Source organism: Solanum stenotomum, chromosome 1 (assembly GCF_019186545.1).
Source record: "Solanum stenotomum isolate F172 chromosome 1, ASM1918654v1, whole genome shotgun sequence".
Lineage (NCBI taxonomy): Eukaryota > Viridiplantae > Streptophyta > Magnoliopsida > Solanales > Solanaceae > Solanum > Solanum stenotomum.
In genome coordinates, this window is record NC_064282.1 from 99,005,026 (window position 1) to 99,026,734 (window position 21,709).

General features: G+C 29.6%; 2 protein-coding genes across 2 annotated transcripts; one reads left to right on the forward strand and one right to left on the reverse strand.

The window, feature by feature from the left end:
• The first annotated feature begins 7,339 nt into the window (after nucleotides 1–7,339).
• On the forward strand, nucleotides 7,340–7,843 carry LOC125860334 (uncharacterized). The gene has a single exon (XM_049540277.1). The coding sequence runs from the start codon at nucleotides 7,340–7,342 to the stop codon at nucleotides 7,841–7,843; it is 504 nt and encodes a 167-aa protein (XP_049396234.1).
• A 9,882-nt stretch (nucleotides 7,844–17,725) lies between these two features.
• Nucleotides 17,726–20,688, reverse strand: LOC125853555 (probable peroxygenase 5). The gene is made up of 6 exons (XM_049533273.1): nucleotides 20,551–20,688; nucleotides 20,066–20,164; nucleotides 19,869–19,954; nucleotides 18,948–19,042; nucleotides 18,704–18,829; nucleotides 17,726–18,012 (listed from the first exon to the last, which is right to left on the reverse strand). The coding sequence occupies exons 1-6, from the start codon at nucleotides 20,564–20,566 to the stop codon at nucleotides 17,859–17,861; spliced, it is 576 nt and encodes a 191-aa protein (XP_049389230.1). The 5' UTR covers nucleotides 20,567–20,688; the 3' UTR covers nucleotides 17,726–17,858.
• Between the last annotated feature and the right edge of the window lie 1,021 nt (nucleotides 20,689–21,709).

The following is a 21,709-nucleotide window of genomic DNA, read 5'->3' on the forward strand; positions in this document are numbered from 1 at the left end:
CTCGTTAATCGCACACTTTGAAAATTACCATTTTCCTATTGCCACCTTAAAATCTGTTGACTTAAATATATAACTAAAATTGGTAGCAGTAAAGAATGTAGCTTATAATAATTTTCAAACTAGCGTTACGGGGACTACTTTTCAAACCCTATGTCGGCAGGCAGCAGTCATGGCTGCTACGGTCACTGGACGGCCTCCTTTCGCGGCTGTCCAGCCCACCCCACCACCCCCAAACCACCACATACGCCACCCTTTTCAATTCCAATTCTATAAATCCTAAACAATCTGTCCTAATTAACTCAAAAACAATTATAAAATCAATCGAAATAATTCATGGAGAACCTACTATCACGTTTTCAATGGAGGAAAGACAAGACTTTATGATCGAAGAGCGATTACATCAAGAAGTGGTGTTTAAATTATCCCATGGTGCACCAGATTTGAATGTATTAAGGTCAATTTTACCGAAACATCTTGGTACCAAGGGCAATTGTTTAATTGGCTTACTTGCTCCAAGACAAATTTTGTTGAGGTTTGATCTATATGAAGATTATGTACTAACTTTATCTCACTCAGCTAATTATCTTCTCTACAATGGAGAGGAGCACCAATGTAGGGTTTTTCCATGGTCCATTGGATATAACCTTACGGAGGAAACGACGTTAGCTGTGATTTGGATTTTTTTACCGAACTTATCTCCTGATTACTTTGTTGTCTATAGCATCAGCAGTTGGGAAACCAATAGCTATAGATAAAGCAACTCAAATCAAGTCAAGGCCTAGCACGGCTAGGGTCAATGTTATACTTGATCTAATGGAAAAGCTTCCAAATCGTATAAGGTTGCAGTTGGTGGATGGAAAATTTGGTAAGTTGATCGAGGTTTTTCAGGAGATTGTATATGATAATCTACCTTTGTATTGCAATTATTGTAAGCACCAAGGTCATGATGAAGATAGTTGTCGTTTGATTTCGAAAGAAAATCAAAATAACAAACAAATTGATGATACAATTGAAGGTGTTTTAAAAGGTACTACTAGTAGTGAAAGGTATTAAGGCGATGCGAGAGAGATATTAAATGAAAAAAGAAAGACTGTAGATGTCGATCAAAGTAAAGCTACTTCTTTAGATCGACAATTGGTTGCTTCCACTTTCGAGCAGAATCGTGTAAACTCAATGGATGTTGATACAAGAACTATTGGTGTTCAAACAACTACCGAAAACAAAGGTGATTGCAATAACCAATAGGTTGCTACTAATGAGGTGCAATCAAAAGAAGTTGGGCTGAATTTGATGTCTAATGCAACTAAAAACACAGGGGGAACACCAAGAGTTGGGGTTGATGCGCCGCGAGTTGATTCAGGACAAAAAATATTGAATACATCTGATGTTGAAGATGCTGAAAATTCTGGGCAGCATGTTTTGCAAGTTGAAAATGAGAATCCAACTAAAAACTGGACATTGGTTGCACACAAAAAATCAACTAGTAGTCGGAGCCTTTCCCCTACTAGTCAAAATAATTCTCCATGTAGTGAAAAGGGTCCGACTGGAAATTTTCATGACAGTGAGAAGAGGCAAGATACTAGTTTAAGCTGATTTTTATCTGATTATAGTAAAATAATTAATATACAATAAATATGATATTTTTGATAGATTCTCAAATCGAAAAAAAAATATTAAAAAACAAGTGTATAAATAAATGTAGCACAAAGATAAAAAAATCATACGGAAAACAATGAAAATGAGAATAGAAGCAACAATAAATAATACAATAACTACAGAAAACAACATGTAATATTGAAATCAAAGAAATAATATAGGTCAAAAATAATACTACAACAATAAATTTGAAGGGAACTAGACAAATACTGAAGTACATGTTTTATTTAAGAAGTATAATTAGACTATTGGTTTACAGTCGCCACTTAATTTTGAAGGTAAAATTAAGAAAATTGTTGTTTCCAAGAGACTAAAACAGAAATCTAATGAAAACTTTAAAAGGGGTTCAGGGTTCTTATTAGTATTTCAGAAAGGGTTTGAAAGCACCCGAAATGCACGCTAATACGCAGTTATCCGACAATTAATTATTTGGCTAAAATAATTTTAACTTAGCTTGAATTGCAAAATTGAACTATTTTATAGTTAAGACCATTTTAAGGGAGAAGTAGAAAAATATTGTAATATTATTTAAATGAAGTATTTTGTAAACTTATTTATTTTTTAAGTCAAGTAAGAGACGAATAATTTAGTTAAGTGATTATTTCAAAATGGGTGTCTTCTGGGGGTTTGAATGTTCGAAACCTTAAGATTAAGTAGCAGATATCGGCAAGTAAACAAACACGATAAAGCAAAGAGGGAAAGTGACTTGGGCCCAAATTTGGTTTTCTTGTCCGCCTGAGCCAGTATTTGGGTCTACTTTCAATTTTGGGCCTTTGGCCCATCAAATCATTTGTACCTGTCCTATTCTAACATGCTAAAAATATTTTATCTTTGGGCCTTAGGCCCAATTCTTCCACCTGTCCTAGATTAACACATAAATAACAATTAAAATGACAAATGGCTTAGGCCCAAAGTAACAAAATACAATTCTTGGTATTAAAGCGGGCCTTTGGCCCGATCTTTCCAATTTTCCAATCTACCGCATATTTTTCAACTTCGGAGCCTGTTCTTCCATTTTTATGGCAGACTGACTTGGATAAAATAGAATTGGGCCTCCATAGCCCAAAGAAAAATGTAAGGATAGGGTCCGTGAGGACCCGGACAAGTTTCACATGCAACGACAAAAAAGAATAGAGATTAGTATACTAAAGAGAAAAGAGAAAGGGGGACTCTGCCACATTTTATACAATTAATAATGAGGAAATGATGATTTAATGGCATCAAATATATATATATATATATATATAATATAAACCAAGAAAGCATTGTCATAATATATTGGGAATAAGATACAGTACGAATATGTCTTTAGCATAAAATTTATGTACAAATTTCAGAATCTTCTTATTTATTGTTAAAATTACATTATTACCCCTTCCATTTAAGTTAAAATTCAACTTTATCGGTGAATATCCGATTCTCCAGATTGTTAATCCCATCCCTTATATTTCTTTTCTCGACCCACAATTTTATTTTTTGTCTTTTAAAAAAGGTCATTGCATTGAAAACTTGAAAAACCTTTCTTAAATGCCTAAAGAAAGAGCTGAGAAAATAAGGTATAAAATGCATTCAACGAATGCAATTTATGTACAAAATTCAGTCTCTTCTTATTTATTATTGAATTTACATTATTACTCCTTCTGTTTAAGTTAAACTTCAATTTTATCGGTGAATATTTGATTCTCCACAATTTTAATCCCCTCCCCTATTTTTCTTTTCTCGACTCACAATTTTATTTTTTGACTTTTAAAAAAAGGTCATGACGTTGAAAACTTAGAAAACCCTTCTTAGATGCCTAAATTGAAAGAGCCGATAAAATAAGACATAAAACACATTTGGCGAATGCGATTTATGTACAAATTTCAGTCTCTTCTTATTTATTGTTGAAATTACATTATTACCCCTTCCGTTTAAATTAAAATTCAACTTTATCAGTGAATGTTCGATTTTTCAGATTGTTAATCCCATCCCTTATTTTTCTTTTCTCGACCCACAATTTTATTTGTTGTCTTTTAAAAAAAAGTCATGGCGTTAATAACTTGAAAACCCCTTCTTAGATGCCTAAATAAAAAGAGCTGAGAATATAAGATGAACGAGCTTTATGTACAAATTTCAGTCTCTTCTTATTTATTATTGAAATTGCATTATTACCCCTTCCGTTTAAGTCATAATTCAACTTTATCGGTGAATAATCAATTCTCCACAATTTTAATCCCCTCCCCTATTTTTATTTTCATGACCCACAATTTTATTTTTGACTTTTAAAAAAAGGTCATAGCGTTGAAAACTTGGAAAATCCTTCTTTGATGCCTAAATTGAAAGAGCTAAGAAAATAAGGCATAAAATGCATTCGACGAATGAGATTTATGTAAAAATTTCAGTCTCTTCTTATTTATTGTTGAAATTACATTATTACCCCTTCCGTTTAAGTTAAAATTCAACTTTATCGGTGAATGTTTGATTCTCCAAATTGTTAATTAATCCACAATTTTTTTTAGACTTGACACTTCTTTTCTTATTAACTGCTACGTTTTCTTCATTATTTTCTTTCTTCTACATGTAGAATTTTTCGATATAAATTCAAATCCCTATGATATCGAATAATGAGTAAATTCGAAAAAACAAAAAGTCAAGTAACTATATGTGTTTGTGGACCTTACACAACACATGCCATTGAGTCAAATATTTACAAGTTGTGTTAAATACGATTTTTTTTTGTCCATAATATTGTCTTATGTTACTAATAATTCCAAATTCTTTAACACATACTAGTCAATCTAGGGCGGCTCTATGCTTTATAAAATAAGGTTTACGTCTTACGCCCCAAATTTTTATCAAGAATAAATTACGTATTAAAAGTTTTATAGAAAAAATTAATTATTTATGATTAAAAGTATAATATTTTAAAAATATATTATTTTACCTACTTGAACATCCTTTGTACTTTGTTAAAAATAATAATTAATAGTGAAAAGTGTTGGACAAAGTGTATTACAAATTCTTTTTTATTTGTTTTTAAATTTTAGTTTCAAGTATATTAAAATGGGGTATACCAAGTCATGAACTTCTTTAGATTCTATAGTTCTAACTCTTATCTTTATTCAATATTTGTCAACTTATTACTTATAGAAATAAAATTTGAATAAATATATATACGACGTTTGTTTATATTTTAGGCCTTGCATTGAAATTTCGCTTCAGGCCCCGAATTACATTGAAAAAAATTTCATGTTGTTGAAAACTTGAAAAACCCTTCTTAAATGACTAAATAGAAAGAGTTGAGAAAATAAGGCATAAAACGCATTCGCCGAATGCGATTTATGTATAAGTTTCAGTGTCTTCTTATTTATTGTTGAAATTACATTATTACCTCTTTCGTTTAAGTTAAAATTTAACTTTATCGGTGAATGTTCGATTCTCCACATTGTTAATCCCCTCCCCTATTTTTCTTTTCTCGACCCACAATTTTAGATTTTGTCTTTTAAAAAAAGGTCATAGCGTTGAAAACTTAAAAAACCCTTCTTAGATGCCTAAATAGAAAGAGCTAAGAAAATAAGGCATAAAACGCATTGGCGAGTGCGATTTATGTATAAGTTTCAGTCTATTCTTATTTATTGTTGAAATTATTATATTATCCCTTCTGTTAATTTTATTTGTCCACTATTTTTAAAATATATTTATTTCCTTACTTTTATCATATCAAGAAAATATAATTATTTTTTCCATTTTATATTCAATATTATTTGCTTTTTTTTTTTGAGAATCTTCATATCTCAATTGATTACCACCTAAAATTTAACTTTATCGGTGAATGTTCGATTCTCCAGATTGTTAACCCCCTACCCTATTTTTCTTATCTCGATCCACAATCTTATTTTTTGTTTTTTTAAAAAAGGTCATGATGTTAAAAACTTAAAAAACCCTTCTTAGATGCCTAAATAGAAAGGGCTGAGAAATAAAGCATAAAACGTATTCAGCGAATGCGATTTATATGTAAGTTTCAGTCTTTCTTATTTATTGTTGAAATTATTTTATTACCCCTTCCATTTAATTTTATTTGTCCACTATTTTTAAAATATATTAATTTTTTTTATTTATTATTTTTATTATATCAAGAAAAGATTAAAAAAAATTATACTCAACATGAATTGCATTTATTTTTTTTGAGAATCTTCGTATCTCAATTGATTATAGCTATCTAAAATTTAACTTTATCAGTGAATATTCGATTCTCCATAGTGTTAAATCCAAAGTAAGATAGAAAATTTAGGACAAATTTTTAGAATTGTCAATTCATTTAACTTTAAAACCCCAGCAGTGTCTAGAAAAGTTTTGTGTGGTTAATTTGTTATGATTTATTTTTAGAGAGGGATAAGTGTGGTTAATTTCATGATGTTTTGAGTGAACTTATAAACTGATCAAATCAACCTAGTCTTTTTATGGTTTACTTAAAATACACATGTTTTTAACGTCTTGAGACAATATATTAATATAGAAGTCTTTTGGAGAGATAATTAAACAGGAAATGATGTAACTTCATCTTATTGAAGACATAATTTAGGATAGGATAGAGTAGTGGAGGCCGCGTATTAGGATAAAATAAAGGGTTGTCTTGTCTTGTGAAGATTTAGGCTTGGTAGTGCCTGTCATTGTACTAGTCGTACCCTTGGAATCTCTATCATATGTTGTTTATTGTATTTCGATTATTACATTATTTTATTATTGTTATTATTTTTTTTAGACTTTACACTACTTTTCTTATTAACTGCTACGTTTTCTTCATTATTTTCTTTCTTCTAGTTACATGTAGACCTTTTCGATATAAATTCAAATCCCTATAATATCGAATAATGAGTAAATTCGAAAAAACAAAAAGTCAAGTATCTATATGTGTTTGCGGACCTTACACAACACATGCCATTGAGTCAGAAATTTACAAATTGTGTTAAAATATGATTTTTTTTTTGTCCATAATATTGTCTTATGTTACTAATAATTCGAAATTCTTTAACACTTACTAGTCAATCTAGGGCGGCTCTATGTTTTATAAAATAAGGCTTACGCCTTAGGCCCCAAATTTTTATCAAGAAAAAAGAATTATGTGTTAAAAATTTTATAGAAAAAATTAATTATCTATGATTAAAAGTATAATATTTTAAAAATATAGTATTATTTTACCTACTTGAACATCTTTTGTACTTTGTTAAAAATAAGAGTTAATAGTGAAAAGTGTTGGACAAAATGCATTACAAATTCTTTTTTATTTGTTTTTAAATTTTAGTTTCAAGCATATTAAAATGAGGTATATCAAGTCTTTAGATTCTATAGTTCTAACTCTTATCTTTATTCAATATTTGTCAACTTATTACTTATATAAATAAAATTTGAATAAATATATATACGAAGTTTGTTTATATTTTAGGCCTTGAATTGAAATTTTGCTTTAGGCCCCGAATTACGTTGAGGCGCTCCTGAGTCAATCAATCGTCGACCGCGTGGAATAATTTTTCATATTGACTGGATCAACATATCATCAATAATTCCCTTTTCTATAAAGGTAACTCCGATCCGCCCCTGCTTGTGGTCCTTAGACTATCTTGATATTTGTAACTAAGGCTCTATAAATTGATCATTTTTTTCATGCAATATCTCAAAAGAATAGTTTTTCGAAACTCATAATAATATGGAGGCAAGGTATTTCTATTTTACCATCCATTGTGCTAGAGACCTTATAGATGTTCGAACCTTTGGGGAAATGAAAGTTTACGCGAAGGTTTCAATAGCAGGAAGGAGCGGGTGCACGGAAGTTGATCTTGTGAACAAGACGAATCCTGATTGGAATACTAGGATTTGCTTCTACGTGCCCGAGAAAGATATCATACGAGGGTATGTTGATGCTGTTATTGAGTTGTTTTGTAAAAGGAGTTTCTCAGATGACAAGTATGTTGGCCAGTTAAACCTCACTTTAATAAGACCTTTTAAGAAAGAAGAGTGTAATTTGTCAGTGCGTAGGAATGATTCAAATAGCAATAAAAGTTTTGGGACTTTGAAGTATTCATATGAATTAGGAGATAAAATAGTCGTAGTTCAAGACTCATCATCATCATCGGAGATAATTGATATACTCGAGTTTGGATTGAAGGTAGTGAAAGTTGGAATGGAAGTAGTGACAATAATGACTACATGAGCGTTGAAGAATTGACTTTTTCATCATCAAATGGATTTTATTACTATGTCTTTCTCTTGAGTCGAGGATTTATCGGAAATAATTTCTCTATATCTTCACAAAATAAAGATAAGGTTACTTACTCTTCCATACTTCACTTGTGGAATTATGCTGGATGTTTTTGAAGCACAAAATTTGTTGTTACACCAATATAATTAACTCTTTCCAAGTATTAGCCGACCTAAGTCTTACTCTCTTCTCCTCAAGTACTATTTTATTTTGATTCTCATTTACCGTTTGATATTCATATTGAAATTTGGATTAATTTGGCTTTATGTCGCGTATTGGAGATGGAATAAATAAAGTTATTCTATGGATTGAGATATCCAATGAGATTTGCTATCTCGCTATAATGGTGGGAATTAACTTATACCTTTAATCAACCGTAAGATATTTTACATTTTAATTATCCCGAGATTATTATCTCTTACCCTACCAAACGATCTCTTAAGAGTACTGCTTTCTTTGGATTTCTCGTTCAGTATTTGATATTTGTATTAGAGTGCAAATTAATTCAAATTCATGTCACATAAGTCTTATTTAAAAGAGAAGCGCTTCCTAATAGAATATTTTCATGATACTCAAAACTTAAATTTAAAACCTCTAATTATGAATACTTGAGATCATATATTCATCTCACCACAATTCGATCATTTTACTAAATCTTTTGAAGAAGAATTATGTTTAGATTCAAATTCAATTAACACACACTTGCTTTAGTCAAGTCTGTATTCATGTGGACCTTACAGCACACATTGAGTCAGAAGAGGACTCGTACTAGACTTTACAATGCTTTTAAATATAATTGTGCCCATTTTTTTTCATAATATTGTCTATCGTACTATTTAGTGCATATTTTTTCAACACTTGCTTGCCAACTTGTCGATCATCGTCTGCGTGAATTAATTTTTTCATATTTGACTAGATCAACATATCATCATTAATTCTACTTTCTCTAAGCTAGCTCTGCCCCTACTTGTAATCCTCATCTTGGGATTTGTAAAAAAACAAAAGAAATATAAATAAATCGGTCAAATAATTGATACTATTATAATTTTATTTGACTGACAAAAATTGTAATTTTCCCATAAGGAAAAATACAACAAAAAAGATGCGTGTGTGGAAGAGGGGCCAAGACAGGCAGCAAGCCATATTCAATGGACCACTTTAAATGATTATCTGTTTGGGTATTTAGAAAAATAAGTGAATTTTTAATAACCTATTTTCTCGGGTTATGTACATAGGAGTAAAGGATAGGGGTGGGTGGGACTACAGGTGAATGTGAAGATTAGATGTGTTAAGAGTGTGGGAAGAACATAGTTGTGATTTGAAATGCGATTTGTGAAACCTGTTTTAGGGGTGTACAAGACCTAGTTGGTTCAGGTTTTTTAAATATCAAACCAAACCATTTGTGTAAAAAATTTAAATTTATAAACCAAACCAAACCAAACTAATAAAATTTGGATCTTTTCGGGTTTTTCAACCTCGAGTTGGTTCGGGTTTTTCAAATACCAAACCAAACCATTGTGTCGAATTTTTAAATTTATAAATCAAATCAAACTAATAAACCTCGGATTTCTTTTTTCAGATTTTCGGATTTTTTCGGTAAAGTTTGCATACAAACATATAATTAACTTGCGCTCCAAATATTTCTTTAGTCCAATCAAAATACAATTATCTAAGGTGTTTCATAAGAAAATAATACAAAATATGAGATGAATACTAATAACACTAAAATATTCAATAAAAAATAATAATGAAACCATCATATAAAATAAATATTGCAAAGTCATAATGAAAATGATCATAATTTAAAAGCATTAAATCATGCTAAAATAAGTTTAATAAGTACTAGTTACATTACTGAATATTTAAGGAAAATTAAAGGGATAAGGGTCTGAAAAATACTCCAACTTTGGTCGGATTTATTGTTGCGATACTAAACTTTTATAAGGACCTATTACCTCCCTACACTATTTAATACCGTATTTTTTATCCCTTGAACTATTTAATAGTGTATTTTAAAGGTATATATGTGCTCACATGGACACATTACTTTTAATAATTTTGCATTCTTTTTTATGTCCACGTGGGCAAATATATCTGTTTAAAATACGGTATTAAATAGTCTAGGGAGGTAATAGGTCCTCATGAAAGTTTAGTATCGCACCAGCAAATCCGACCAAAGTTTGGGTATTTTTCAGACCCTTATCTCAAAATTAAAATTAGATTATGTATTTTAATATCTAATCCAATGTAAAACTAAAGAACAAATATTCAATATTATTGTCATTCTTAGTGTTGAATTAATTTTCTTTTTGCATTAATATCAATTTGATTTTGATTTAAGTTTTATTATAATTATCAACATCTATGAACTACAATCTTTATTGGACCATTCCGAATTCTAAGTTTTAAACTTGAAATAATATATTAAAAGATAAAAGCTATGAAATAGTATAAGAAATATTTTAAAATTATATCAAAGTAAATATTTTTATGTACAAAATAAAATTTTAAAATTACATATATAATGTCGGGTTAGTTTGGTCTCGGATTTGTAAACCCTTCTTAGATGCCTAAATTGAAAGAGCTGAGAAAATAAGGCATAAAACGCATTCTCGAATGAGATTATGTACAAATTTCAGTCTCTTCTTATTTATTGGTGAAATTACATTATTATCCCTCCCATTTATGTTAAAATTCAACTTTATCGGTGAATGTTCAATTCTCCACAATTTTAATCACATCCCCTATTTTTTCTTTTCTCGACCCACAATATTATTATTTTTGTTTTACAAAAATTTCATGTCGTTGAAAACTTGAAAAACCCTTCTTAGATGACTAAATAGAAAGAGTTGAGACAATAAGGCATAAATCGCATTCGGCAAATGCGATTTATATATAAGTTTTAGTGCCTTCTTATTATTTATTGTTTAAATTCGGCAAATGCGATTTATATATAAGTTTTAGTGCCTTCTTATTATTTATTGTTTAAATTACATTATTACCTCTTTCGTTTAAGTTAAAATTTAACTTTATCGGTGAATGTTTGATTCTCCACATTGTTAATTCCCTCCCCTATTTTTCTTTTCTCGACCCACAATTTTAGTTTTTGTCTTTTAAAAAAAGGTCATGACATTGAAAACTTGAAAAACCCTTCTTAGATGCCTAAATAGAAAGAGCTGAGAAAATAAGGCGCATAAAACGCATTGGCGAGTGCGATTTATGTATAACTTTCAGTCTGTTCTTATTTATTGTTGAAATTATTATATTATCCCTTCTGTTAATTTTATTTGTCCACTATTTTTAAAATATATTTATTTCCTTACTTTTATCATATCAAGAAAAGATAATTATTTTTTCCATTTTATATTCAATATTATTTGCTTATTTTTTTTGAGAATCTTCATATCTCAATTGATTACCACCTAAAATTTAACTTTATCGGTGAATGTTCGATTCTCCAGATTGTTATTCCCCTACTCTATTTTTTTTATCTCGACCCACAATCTTATTTTTTGTTTTTAAATAAAAGGTCATGATGTTAAAAACTTAAAAAACCCTTCTTAGATGCTTAAATAGAAAGGGCTGAAAAATAAGGCATAAAACGCATTCAGCGAATGCAATTTATATGTAAGTTTCAGTCTTTTTTTATTTATTGTTGAAATTATTTTATTACCCCTTCCATTTAATTTTATTTGTCCACTATTTTTAAAATATATTTATTTCTTTTATTTATTATTTTTATTATATCAAGAAAAGATAAAAAAAAAAAAATTATACTCAACATGAATTGCTTTTTTTTTTTTTTGAGAATCTCCGTATCTTAATTGATTATAGATATCTAAAATTTAACTTTATCGGTGAATATTCGATTCTCCATATTGTTAAATCCAAGTAAGATAGAAAATTTAGGACAAATTTTTAGAATTGTCAATTCATTTAACTTTAAAACCCCAGCAGTGTCTAGAAAGGTTTTGTGTGGTTAATTTGTTATGATTTATTTTTAGAGAGGGATAAGTGTGGTTAATTTCATGATGTTTTGAGTGAACTTAAAAACTGACCAAACCAATCTAGTCTTTTTATGGTTTACTTAAAATACACATATTTTTAACGTCTTGAGACAATATATTAATATAGAAGTCTTTTGGAGAGATAATTAAACAGGAAATGATGTAACTTCATATTATTGAAGACATGATTTAAGATAGGATAGAGTAGTGGAGATCGCGTATTAGGATAAATTAAAGGGTTGTCTTGTCTTGTGAAGATTTAGGCTTGGTAGTGCCTGTCATTGTACTAGTCGTACCCTTGAAATCTCTGTCATATGTCGTTTATTGTATTTCGATTATCACACTATTTTATTATTGTTATTATTTTTTTTAGACTTTACACTACTTTTCTTATTAACTGCTACGTTTTCTTCATTATTTTCTTTCTTCTACATGTAGAACTTTTTTATAAAAATTCAAATCCCTATGATATCGAATAATGAGTAAATTCGAAAAAACAAAAAGTCAAGTATCTATATGTGTTTGTGGACCTTACACAACACATGCCATTGAGTCAAAAATTTACAAATTGTGTTAAATATGATTTTTTTTTTTTGTCCTAAATATTGTCTTATGTTACTAATAATTCCAAATTCTTTAACACTTGCTAGTCAATCAATCGTCGACAGCGTGGAATAATTTTTCATATTGACTCGATCAACATATCATCACTAATTCCCTTTTCTGTAAGGTAACTCCGCCCCTGCTTGCGGTCCTTACACTGTAAGTAAGGCTCTATAAATTGATGCAATATCTAAAAAGAATAGAAAAAAGTTGTCACGAAAGAAATTGTTTTTTGAAACTCATAGTAATATGGAGGCAAGGTATTTCTATTTTACCGTCCATTCTGCTAGAGACCTTATAGATGTTCGACACTTTCTTAAATTTCAGTGGCATAATTGATATACTCAAGTTTGGATTGGAGGTAGTGAAAGTTGGAATGGAAGTAGGGAAAATAATGACTACATGAGCGTTCAAGAATTGAATTTTTCATCATCGAATGGATTTTATTACTATGTCTTATCTATATGCTTCTCTTGAGTCGAGGATCTATCGGAAATAATTTCTCTATATCTTCACAAAATAAAGATAAGGTTACTTACTCTTCCATACTTCACTTGTGGAATTACGTTGTATGTTTTTGAAGCACAAAATTTGTTGTTACACCAATATAATTAACTCTTTCCAAGTATTAGACGACCTAAGTCTTACTCTCTTCTCCTCAAGTACTATGTTATTTTTATTTTCATTTAGCGTTTGATATTCATATTGAAATTCGAATTAATTTGGATTTGTGTCGCTTACGAAAGATGAAATAGATAAAGTTATTCTATGGATTGGGATATATATATGGGATAGCATATTCCATCATTGTAGTATAAACAATGGGAATTAACTAATACCTCTAACCATACATAGGATAAAATAATCTTACATTTTATCCCGAGATTATTATCTCTTAACCCTACCAAGCGATCTCTTAAGAGTACTATTTTCTTTGGATTTCTCGTTCTGTGTCCGATATTTGCATTATTAGAGTGCAAATTAATTCAAATTCATGTCGCATGAGTCTTATTTAAAAGAGAAATGCTTCCTAATAGGACATTTTCATCTCATAACTCAAATTCAAAATCTCTAATTAAAAATACTTGAGATCATATATTCATCTCACCACAATCCTGATCGACCGGTTTACTAAATCTTTTGAAGAAGAATTATGTTTAGATTCAAATTCAATTAACTCACACTTGCTTTAGTCAAGTCTCTATTCATGTGGACCTTACAACACACATTGAGTTAGAAGAGGACTCGTACTAGGCTTTACAACATACTTTTAAATATAATTATGACCATTTTTTTCATAATATTATCTATCGTACTATTTAATGAATATTTTTTTCAACACTTGCTTGCCAACTTGTCGATCATCGTCCGCATGAATTAATTTTTCATATTTGATTCGATCAAATATCATCATTAATTGTGATTTGAAATGCTATTTATGGAAGCTGCTTTTTTACTTTCACTAGGAAACTCATTTTCCTCAAAGTTCTTTTATAACCCCGCTTAAACTCAATCAAATAATAACAATATACTCATTGTAATCCCATAAATAAAGTTTGAAGAGGGTACTAGTGTGTAATTATGATGCTTCTACCTTGAGAAGGTAGAGGCGTTGTGATGACTTGTATGAGTCCACCACAAGTAAGGTGTCACGACCCGAGTCTACACCCTAGACGTGGCCGGCACTCAAGAACCATTGTTGGTCCCCAAGCGAACCCTCATCCTGATTGACTACAAGCGAAAGACTAACTTAAGCATACAAAGGCTAAAAAACTGAATAACTTCAAATACTCAACATTAAGATAATCTAAACAATACTAAATAGATAACTTTGAATAAAAATAATATATTCAACTCGCCATAAAAAGTCAACCCAAGTCTATAAAACATTTAATAAAATAAATGATACAGACTTCTCAACTAGACTGACTATCTATTAAGTCTCTAACTAATAAAGATGGAAGTCGAGACACGACCCACGACATCCTAACAACTGATATAACTGAAAGGTAAATGAAATCCTCCGGAAGCAAGAAGGATGATCACCATAGCTAACTCGAACTCTGGATGTGTAACGAAGCTCCTGTTGATGATCCTGAATACCTATGTCTGCATCATGAGAAGATGCAGGCCAAATGGCTCAGTACGTGGAATGTATGAGCATGTAAGGGAAATTCTAAAACATAACATAAGCTTGAAAAGAATCTGAAGAACTTACCTGACTCAACTCAACTCAACATAACTGAACTCATTTCAATATAAAACAGTTTAAAACAAGTGCAATATAAAGAAAAAGGAAAACTGTTCAAAACAGGATGCTAACTCATAATCATAATATCATAAAAGATATAGCATGCTCCCTCTCAAAGTCTACTTGTGCAATGCATGAATGAAGTCTCATACCCTATTCATACTAAGCAGAACCCCTTGAGGAACCATGCAAATATTGTGGGAGTCTCTCTAACCGACAACCATCACATAAGAGTTATTGTGATGATACAACGATCTTCCGTACGCTGCCAACACATCCTATACCCGACCAAGGGTGTAGGACCTGAATTACTAAGTGGATCCACTAATCTATGCGAAAAAGATTCATCTAAAAAGTATGACCCTTTTTAACCCATGATGGCTATATGGTTTAAGGGAGCTGATAGTTGTATGAACTCAGCTGATAGTTGTATGAACTCTTCCCTATCGGTGCTCAATACTACTCCCAAAAATATTACATTATATTAGCTCTTTATGTTTAAAAACATACTTCTTATGAGATTTGAGATTAGTGCTCAAAAACTTGGCTCAAAGGCTATCTTAGAAATCTCAGTTTCCGTTCTTATTTAAATGTGAAAACATTTTAAAACTCTTTTGGGAATACATAGTCCCCATATACTTTTGAAGAAAAAAACTTCAACTTTACTCTTTACTGAACTCAAAACTTAAGTCTTAAAACAAAGTTAAAATGTTTGTAAAAGACTTCTTAAAATATGGTTCATGCCGAATTATAGACATAAAAGACTCAATACGAGGTTTTTAATAACCATAGATAGAACTCAAATACTTGAAACTCAAGAACTTCAATGATACCACTCATTTCAAGAATGCTCAACTCAGAGTCCATGCGGAATTATGAGCATGAACTACTCAACTCAATGACTCAAAGATACTTCTCATCTCAAGACTGTTCGACTTATAATGTTCATGCGAAATTATGAGCATGAAATATTCACCTCAAGGACTCAAAGATACTTCTCAAAAGGGATTAGGAACTCAACACTTAAAGGCTTAGAACTTGAAGATACCCCTTCTCTGAAGGATACTCAACTTACGATGTTCATGCGGAGTTATGGCAATGAAACAACTCGACTCGATGATCTACAAAACAATATGGAACTCATATATACGACTCTTTTCATTCTCTGACTTACTTCTTTAAAACCTAACTCAAATCGATGGTGGATCTCAAAGGATTCATAATTGAACTCAAATACTTTCTTGAACTCTACTCTTAACTTTCTCTCGAATGTGAATTATGAATTCAAGAGTTATGGTTCATGATATGAAGGATCTCGTGATGACAAAGTAGACTTATTAATACATTCTTCTCACTCTCATACTCACTTGCTCGATGTCTTGAAACAACTTGTTAGAAATTGTAGAAAACTCTTCAAAAAGACTCAAATGGACGTTCTCAAAAATGTTCGAAAGAGCTCTCAAGACTTAACTTTTTAACTCTACTTTGAATTTGAATTATTGATTCAAAGTTGTGATTTGTGATAGGAAAGATCTCATGATGCTTAGGAATGATTTTAGATAGCTAAGCATGAGAAAAGACTGAAAATCAATCTTTGAGAGTGGGTCCTCAATGCAGAGAGGCTTTTAAGATTTGGTTTCGAAAATGTCTTTTGAGGCAGAACACCTCGTGTCAGCTCCGCGACGCGAAACAGAAATTCCCAAATCTGGGATGTGGCTGCGCGACGCGGAGGGGGTTCTAGATTTCGACCAACGAAATTTCTTCTTCGTTTTGTAACCCCAATTTGCCTAACTTCGATTCTTTTTCTCAATCTCTTTTTAGATTTAGATACCCAGCACATGAACACAAGAATCTAACCCTAACAACTCTATAAATCGACACAATAACCTCAAGAACTCCTCAATCTCAGCCCAATTCAAGAATGAAAGCAAATTCAAGAACACATAGCAATAACATCAGATTTTCATCTTTCTAGAACGAACTTAACGCTGAAATTTACATGATTGGCGCGTGGGTGAACAAACCCAACACTATGGAAGCTTATGAAAGAATCATCTTCTTGAAGAACATGAAGGAAAATCTGGGAAGAAGAACCCTAGCCCTTAGCTTTTCTTGATTTTTCTTGAGCGTAGAATATTTGGAGTGAATGAGAGGGTTTGATTTGTGAAAACTGATTTTCTATTTGTTTAGGGCAATTTAGATGACCTCTTAAGGGTTTTTAGGACTAAAATACCCCTAAAAAAAAAAAAAATGAGCTGGGAGTCGGAATTATTTTCCACCAGGTAGTGAGGTCCGTATTGGTTCCGCGTCGCGGAGCTGCTGCCAGGTTTGCGCAACGTTAGTAATTCAGTTATAACTCTTTACTCAGAGCTCGAAATTGAGCAAACTCGGTGGCGTTGAAAAGCTAATTCAAAGATCTTTCCTAAGACATCTGGTAGCACACCTAACTCATCCTTAGCTAGTAGTTATGGTTGTTTGAAGTTGACCCAAAACTCATACCTAGCTTAACTTGCAAAATTTCAGATTTTGCTATTTCCAATTTAATTCTTTTTGGAACTAAATGTGCTACATCTAGTGACCTGACCTTAATAATTAAGACATTTTAAATCCCTTGCAAAACCTCACTCACTACGAAAAACAGTTTGAGTCTCAGTTCAAAAAAATTTCTGGGGTGTTATATAAGGGGACTAGGTCCCTTGACAATATTATGAACAACAAAACCAGTAATACTTAAAGTAAAGGACAAAAATGTTTACGTGGAAACCTCCTTGCTCAAGGGAGAAAAACTCACGACATGTTATGCCAAACTAGGTTATTTCCTATGCTCATCAATCATGACAGTCTTGGACATGCGCTAATCATGCGATCAAGTCTCTTTACAAGGTCTCATAGTTTATTAAATCATCAAGACTTGAATATAACATGTTTTCGATAAATCATCAATTCAAGTAAAATATAAAAAAAAATCAGATATATGTAAATTAAAAATAGTAGTGAATAGTCCATTTAAAAATGTTCACTTTTGTACAACAAAGAGTATCAAAATAACAAACAAGACAAAAAAAAAATTATAGTATAAATAAAATTAACTTTTTTTTAAATATAGTTAATTCACTTTTGACTTCTCTGCAGCAACTTCTCTTGCCTTTTGTTCAAAAAGGGTTCCATCATAAACATCTCTTACTGCTTCTTTAGTCAATATACCATCCTTGTTTTTTCCCACATCAAATAGGAGCCTCCAATCTGTCATAGCATTAAGCCTACACCAAAAAAATAATAATAAATAAATTATAACAACAACAAAAAATTCATTAAAATCATGCAAACTTTATCACTATCTCATAGAGATAGAGAAGCTATTTCCAAAAAACTCTCATCTCGTGAAAAATAATAATAATATTTAACCATGAATTTTTTTTCCCTTAAAAGGAAATTAAGTGACAGAATTCATTAACAACTTCTTAAATTTGCCATGAAATATTTAAACTACATTATGTTCCAATCAAACAATTGAGCATATGAAAAAATATTCTTATAAGACGCTTTCAACTCATCAAATTTTGAAAAAGCTTATGCACATGTTTTCAAAGCACTTATTATACATAGATAAGTTAATTACATAAAATTAACACATTTCTTTAATAAAATATATACACACGATCAACCTCAAATAGAATAGTTGTAAAGTTTTATGATTTATTATTGAGTCTAATGTATACAATTAAAGAATATGACATAATTAAATAATTAACTTATCTATTTTGATAAACGTACGCTTGAAACACATGCATAAAATTTTCCTAAATTTAGGCCAAAAGAGTCTAATAAGAATACTATTTTATCATGTGTTTAGATGAACAACTAAAACAAATCATAATACAAATATCTAAATAAAATTTACTGACAAATTTAAAACTTAAAACACAAAAATGAGAAGAAGTATAAATATACCATCCAAAGTAGTCCTTAGGTTCTCTATTTTTCTTGAGCAATTCATTCACTTCTTCTGATGTTAAAGACTCGGAATTTTTATGTGCATATTTCTTGAAAATCTCCTCAAATTTCTCTGGCACAAACCTTCACAAGTAGGAAAAACTTTCAAATGTTTGGTACGAAGAAAAATATTTTTCGAATTTTAAAAAAATAATAAAGTAATATAAAAAAATTGAAACTAATTGTGTAAGGTCATTTTTACCTTCCTTCAGAATCATAGGCATCAGAATCACTGCCATGTTTGCCAAATTTTATATTTTTAATCACAATTGGCAATAGTGGAGATGGCCATTTACCCTATGAACAAAATAAATAAATGAGTATTTAGCCAAAAATAATTAAAAATAAAAAACTTTACACTTTAATCTTCGTGCATAATCAAATTAAGATATGTAAAATAAAATGAACGAAAAATTTATTTATATGTGTAGGATGAACAGTCATATTGAGACTGAGACAGGATCCAAACTCCTATAACAAAAAATGACAAGGAACAATTTTTTGTATAATTTAAATTTACGTGATATATACTAAAGAGAAGAGAGTGACAAAATACTATTTTTCCGATTTCATTTTACTTAATCTCTATTGATCTGACGCCCTTCTTAAAGAGATTTTAATTAAAAATGTATTTCGCCAAATTAACCTTATTAATAACACGTCTAAACACTAAATTTAATTATTATTATTTTATGTAATTATTTTATATTATAAATATTATAAAAACCTCTTAATTTCATAAATCATAATTATTTTTTGCATGGAGGTCAATTAATATGAAATAAAGGGGTAGTATTCAATTAATTAATGTGACGTGTCTAGTGGCCAGTAGGCATTAATAATTTCTGCTATATAATATTATACTACCAAAAAGAAATTAAAATATTATTTGTCGTCATTACAAATATTTTATTTTTATTAACAAAAGACATAAAGTTTGAAAAAAAAAATTAATTTATTCTCTTTAAAACGGTTTAAGTTTAAATAACCACACAATTCAATATAATATTACCAATATACCTAAATTCTAGATCCAAATCTCTCTTATTAAGGATATAAATAAATAAAATAAAATTTTTAATAATTAAGTAAATAAAAATATATGATTCGAAATTCGACTTACTGGTCGAGTCTTGCCACTTGTAACAATATGGATGAGAACAGCAGCTAAAAGTGAACGAAAAACATTACGTCCCAATTTTCTAAAACCTAAAAATGGTAAACCAAAAATAAGAAGGATATTAAATAATTTAAGTAGCATAAAATTAGAGGAAAATATAAAATTTAATACATATAATTAAATTTAAGAAAAATGCAAACCTTGATATGTTTCCCAAGGATATATAATTCCATCTTTGTTAATATCAAAAAACATTACATGCTTTTGTAAAGGAGTCAATTCATCATTATTTCCAATTCCTGCATCCAAATAATATATATATTAATTTTCTCAATACATATAACTCCTTTTTTTGGTATGTTTTATTTGTGTTGATGAACATATATAAGTATAAATTTCAAGAAATGAGAAATTAAAATATCTTCGAATTAAGGCGTAAATATCTCACTTTCTTAAAACGCACAAGCATGAAGTCATGATGATTTTGTTTATGATAACTTTAATTTGAAGAGATTTTACATATATTAAAAATCTTCTTAATGTGTCTAAATAATTTATCCAAATTCCATATATAAATCGTTAAATAAGATCTTAACAACAATTTTGTATTATTTAACAACATAAGTTGTCTGTCGCTAATTTTTTTAATTAACAATGTGTATGAAAAAGAGAGAAAGTTGAGTACCACTTGAAGAAGCCATTGAATCGAACTGATTTTCTTTCTTTGCCTTTGTGGATTAAAAAGAATATAATTAGAAAAAATGAAAGAGATATATATTAAGAAGAAAGAAGAAAAAAGAGAAAGAGGGGAGATTTCAATAATATTTGTTTGGACTTTGGAGGGAGTATATATAGTGAAATATATAATAAAAATATGGACATCTTCTGTTCAAGTTTAACTTGATATATTTTTTTATGAAATACTTTCTTCAATTGTGAAAGATAAATTTAACTAATTTTGAAAGTTAAATTAGATAAGACAAATTTAATATTTTAAAATTAAATTTTAATTTTAAAAATTATATAAAAAGTAATGTAATTTTTATCATATTAATAATAATAATAAAAAATACATTATAAAATATTCAATCAAAATTCACAATACTAAAAATTCACTATTTTTCTATTGAAATTTTCCGCAGTAACTATTCACATATATATTCCGCTTGAATCAGTGAGAAAAAAGAAATATTAATGTTTTCACAAGAAAAAATTAGAAAGATTCTTACTATATACCATGTGAATTTATTTTTTACCATTCATTTTTTAATGAGTTGATTCGATAAAAAGTGAGATGAGAAATCATATTTGATAACACAAATTTCTATTTTTTTCAGTACGAATATCAAATGCCAAACAAAAATTTAAAAAAAGTCGGCAATAGAGAGATTTTTCTTCCTAATTTTCGTCCACCAAACAAGGAAAAATATTAAGACTTTTATGTACTATTTCTCTTACTTTCCAAATTTAGAAACTAAAACAAGGAAAAAAAATTAATAATAGTACTTTCCTTCATTCCTTTTTATTTCTAGTTAAACTATATGATTTGGATGAATATTTTTTTAATTTTTTTTATTATATTAATATAAAAAAATTATAATTTATATAATTTTTTAAATATAATTTAAAAATTAATCAAATTATTTTTTTATAAAATAAAATATAACAAATAAAAAAGAACGAGAAATACTTATTTGAGGCCAAAATTATTAAGTAATCAATGAACTCATCTCTCTAACCTATCATGTCGGGTAGTGTGAAAATTAAATGTGTGGTTGTTGTAGAGTCAACAAAAGATATTACAAGTTATTTATTAAAATAATAAAATGCCCATACCCTTTTTG

Coding starts and splice junctions, on each gene's coding strand:
- LOC125853555 (XM_049533273.1), bottom strand. Junction 19,043..19,868: donor CAAGTGGCAAGACTCGACCA/GTAAGTCGAATT, acceptor TTTTGTTCATAG/GGTAAATGGCCATCTCCACT. Junction 18,830..18,947: donor GCCTATGATTCTGAAGGAAG/GTAAAAATGACC, acceptor CTACTTGTGAAG/GTTTGTGCCAGAGAAATTTG.
- LOC125860334 (XM_049540277.1), top strand. CDS start 7,340: ATGGAGGCAAGGTATTTCTATTTTACCATCCATTGTGCTAGAGACCTT.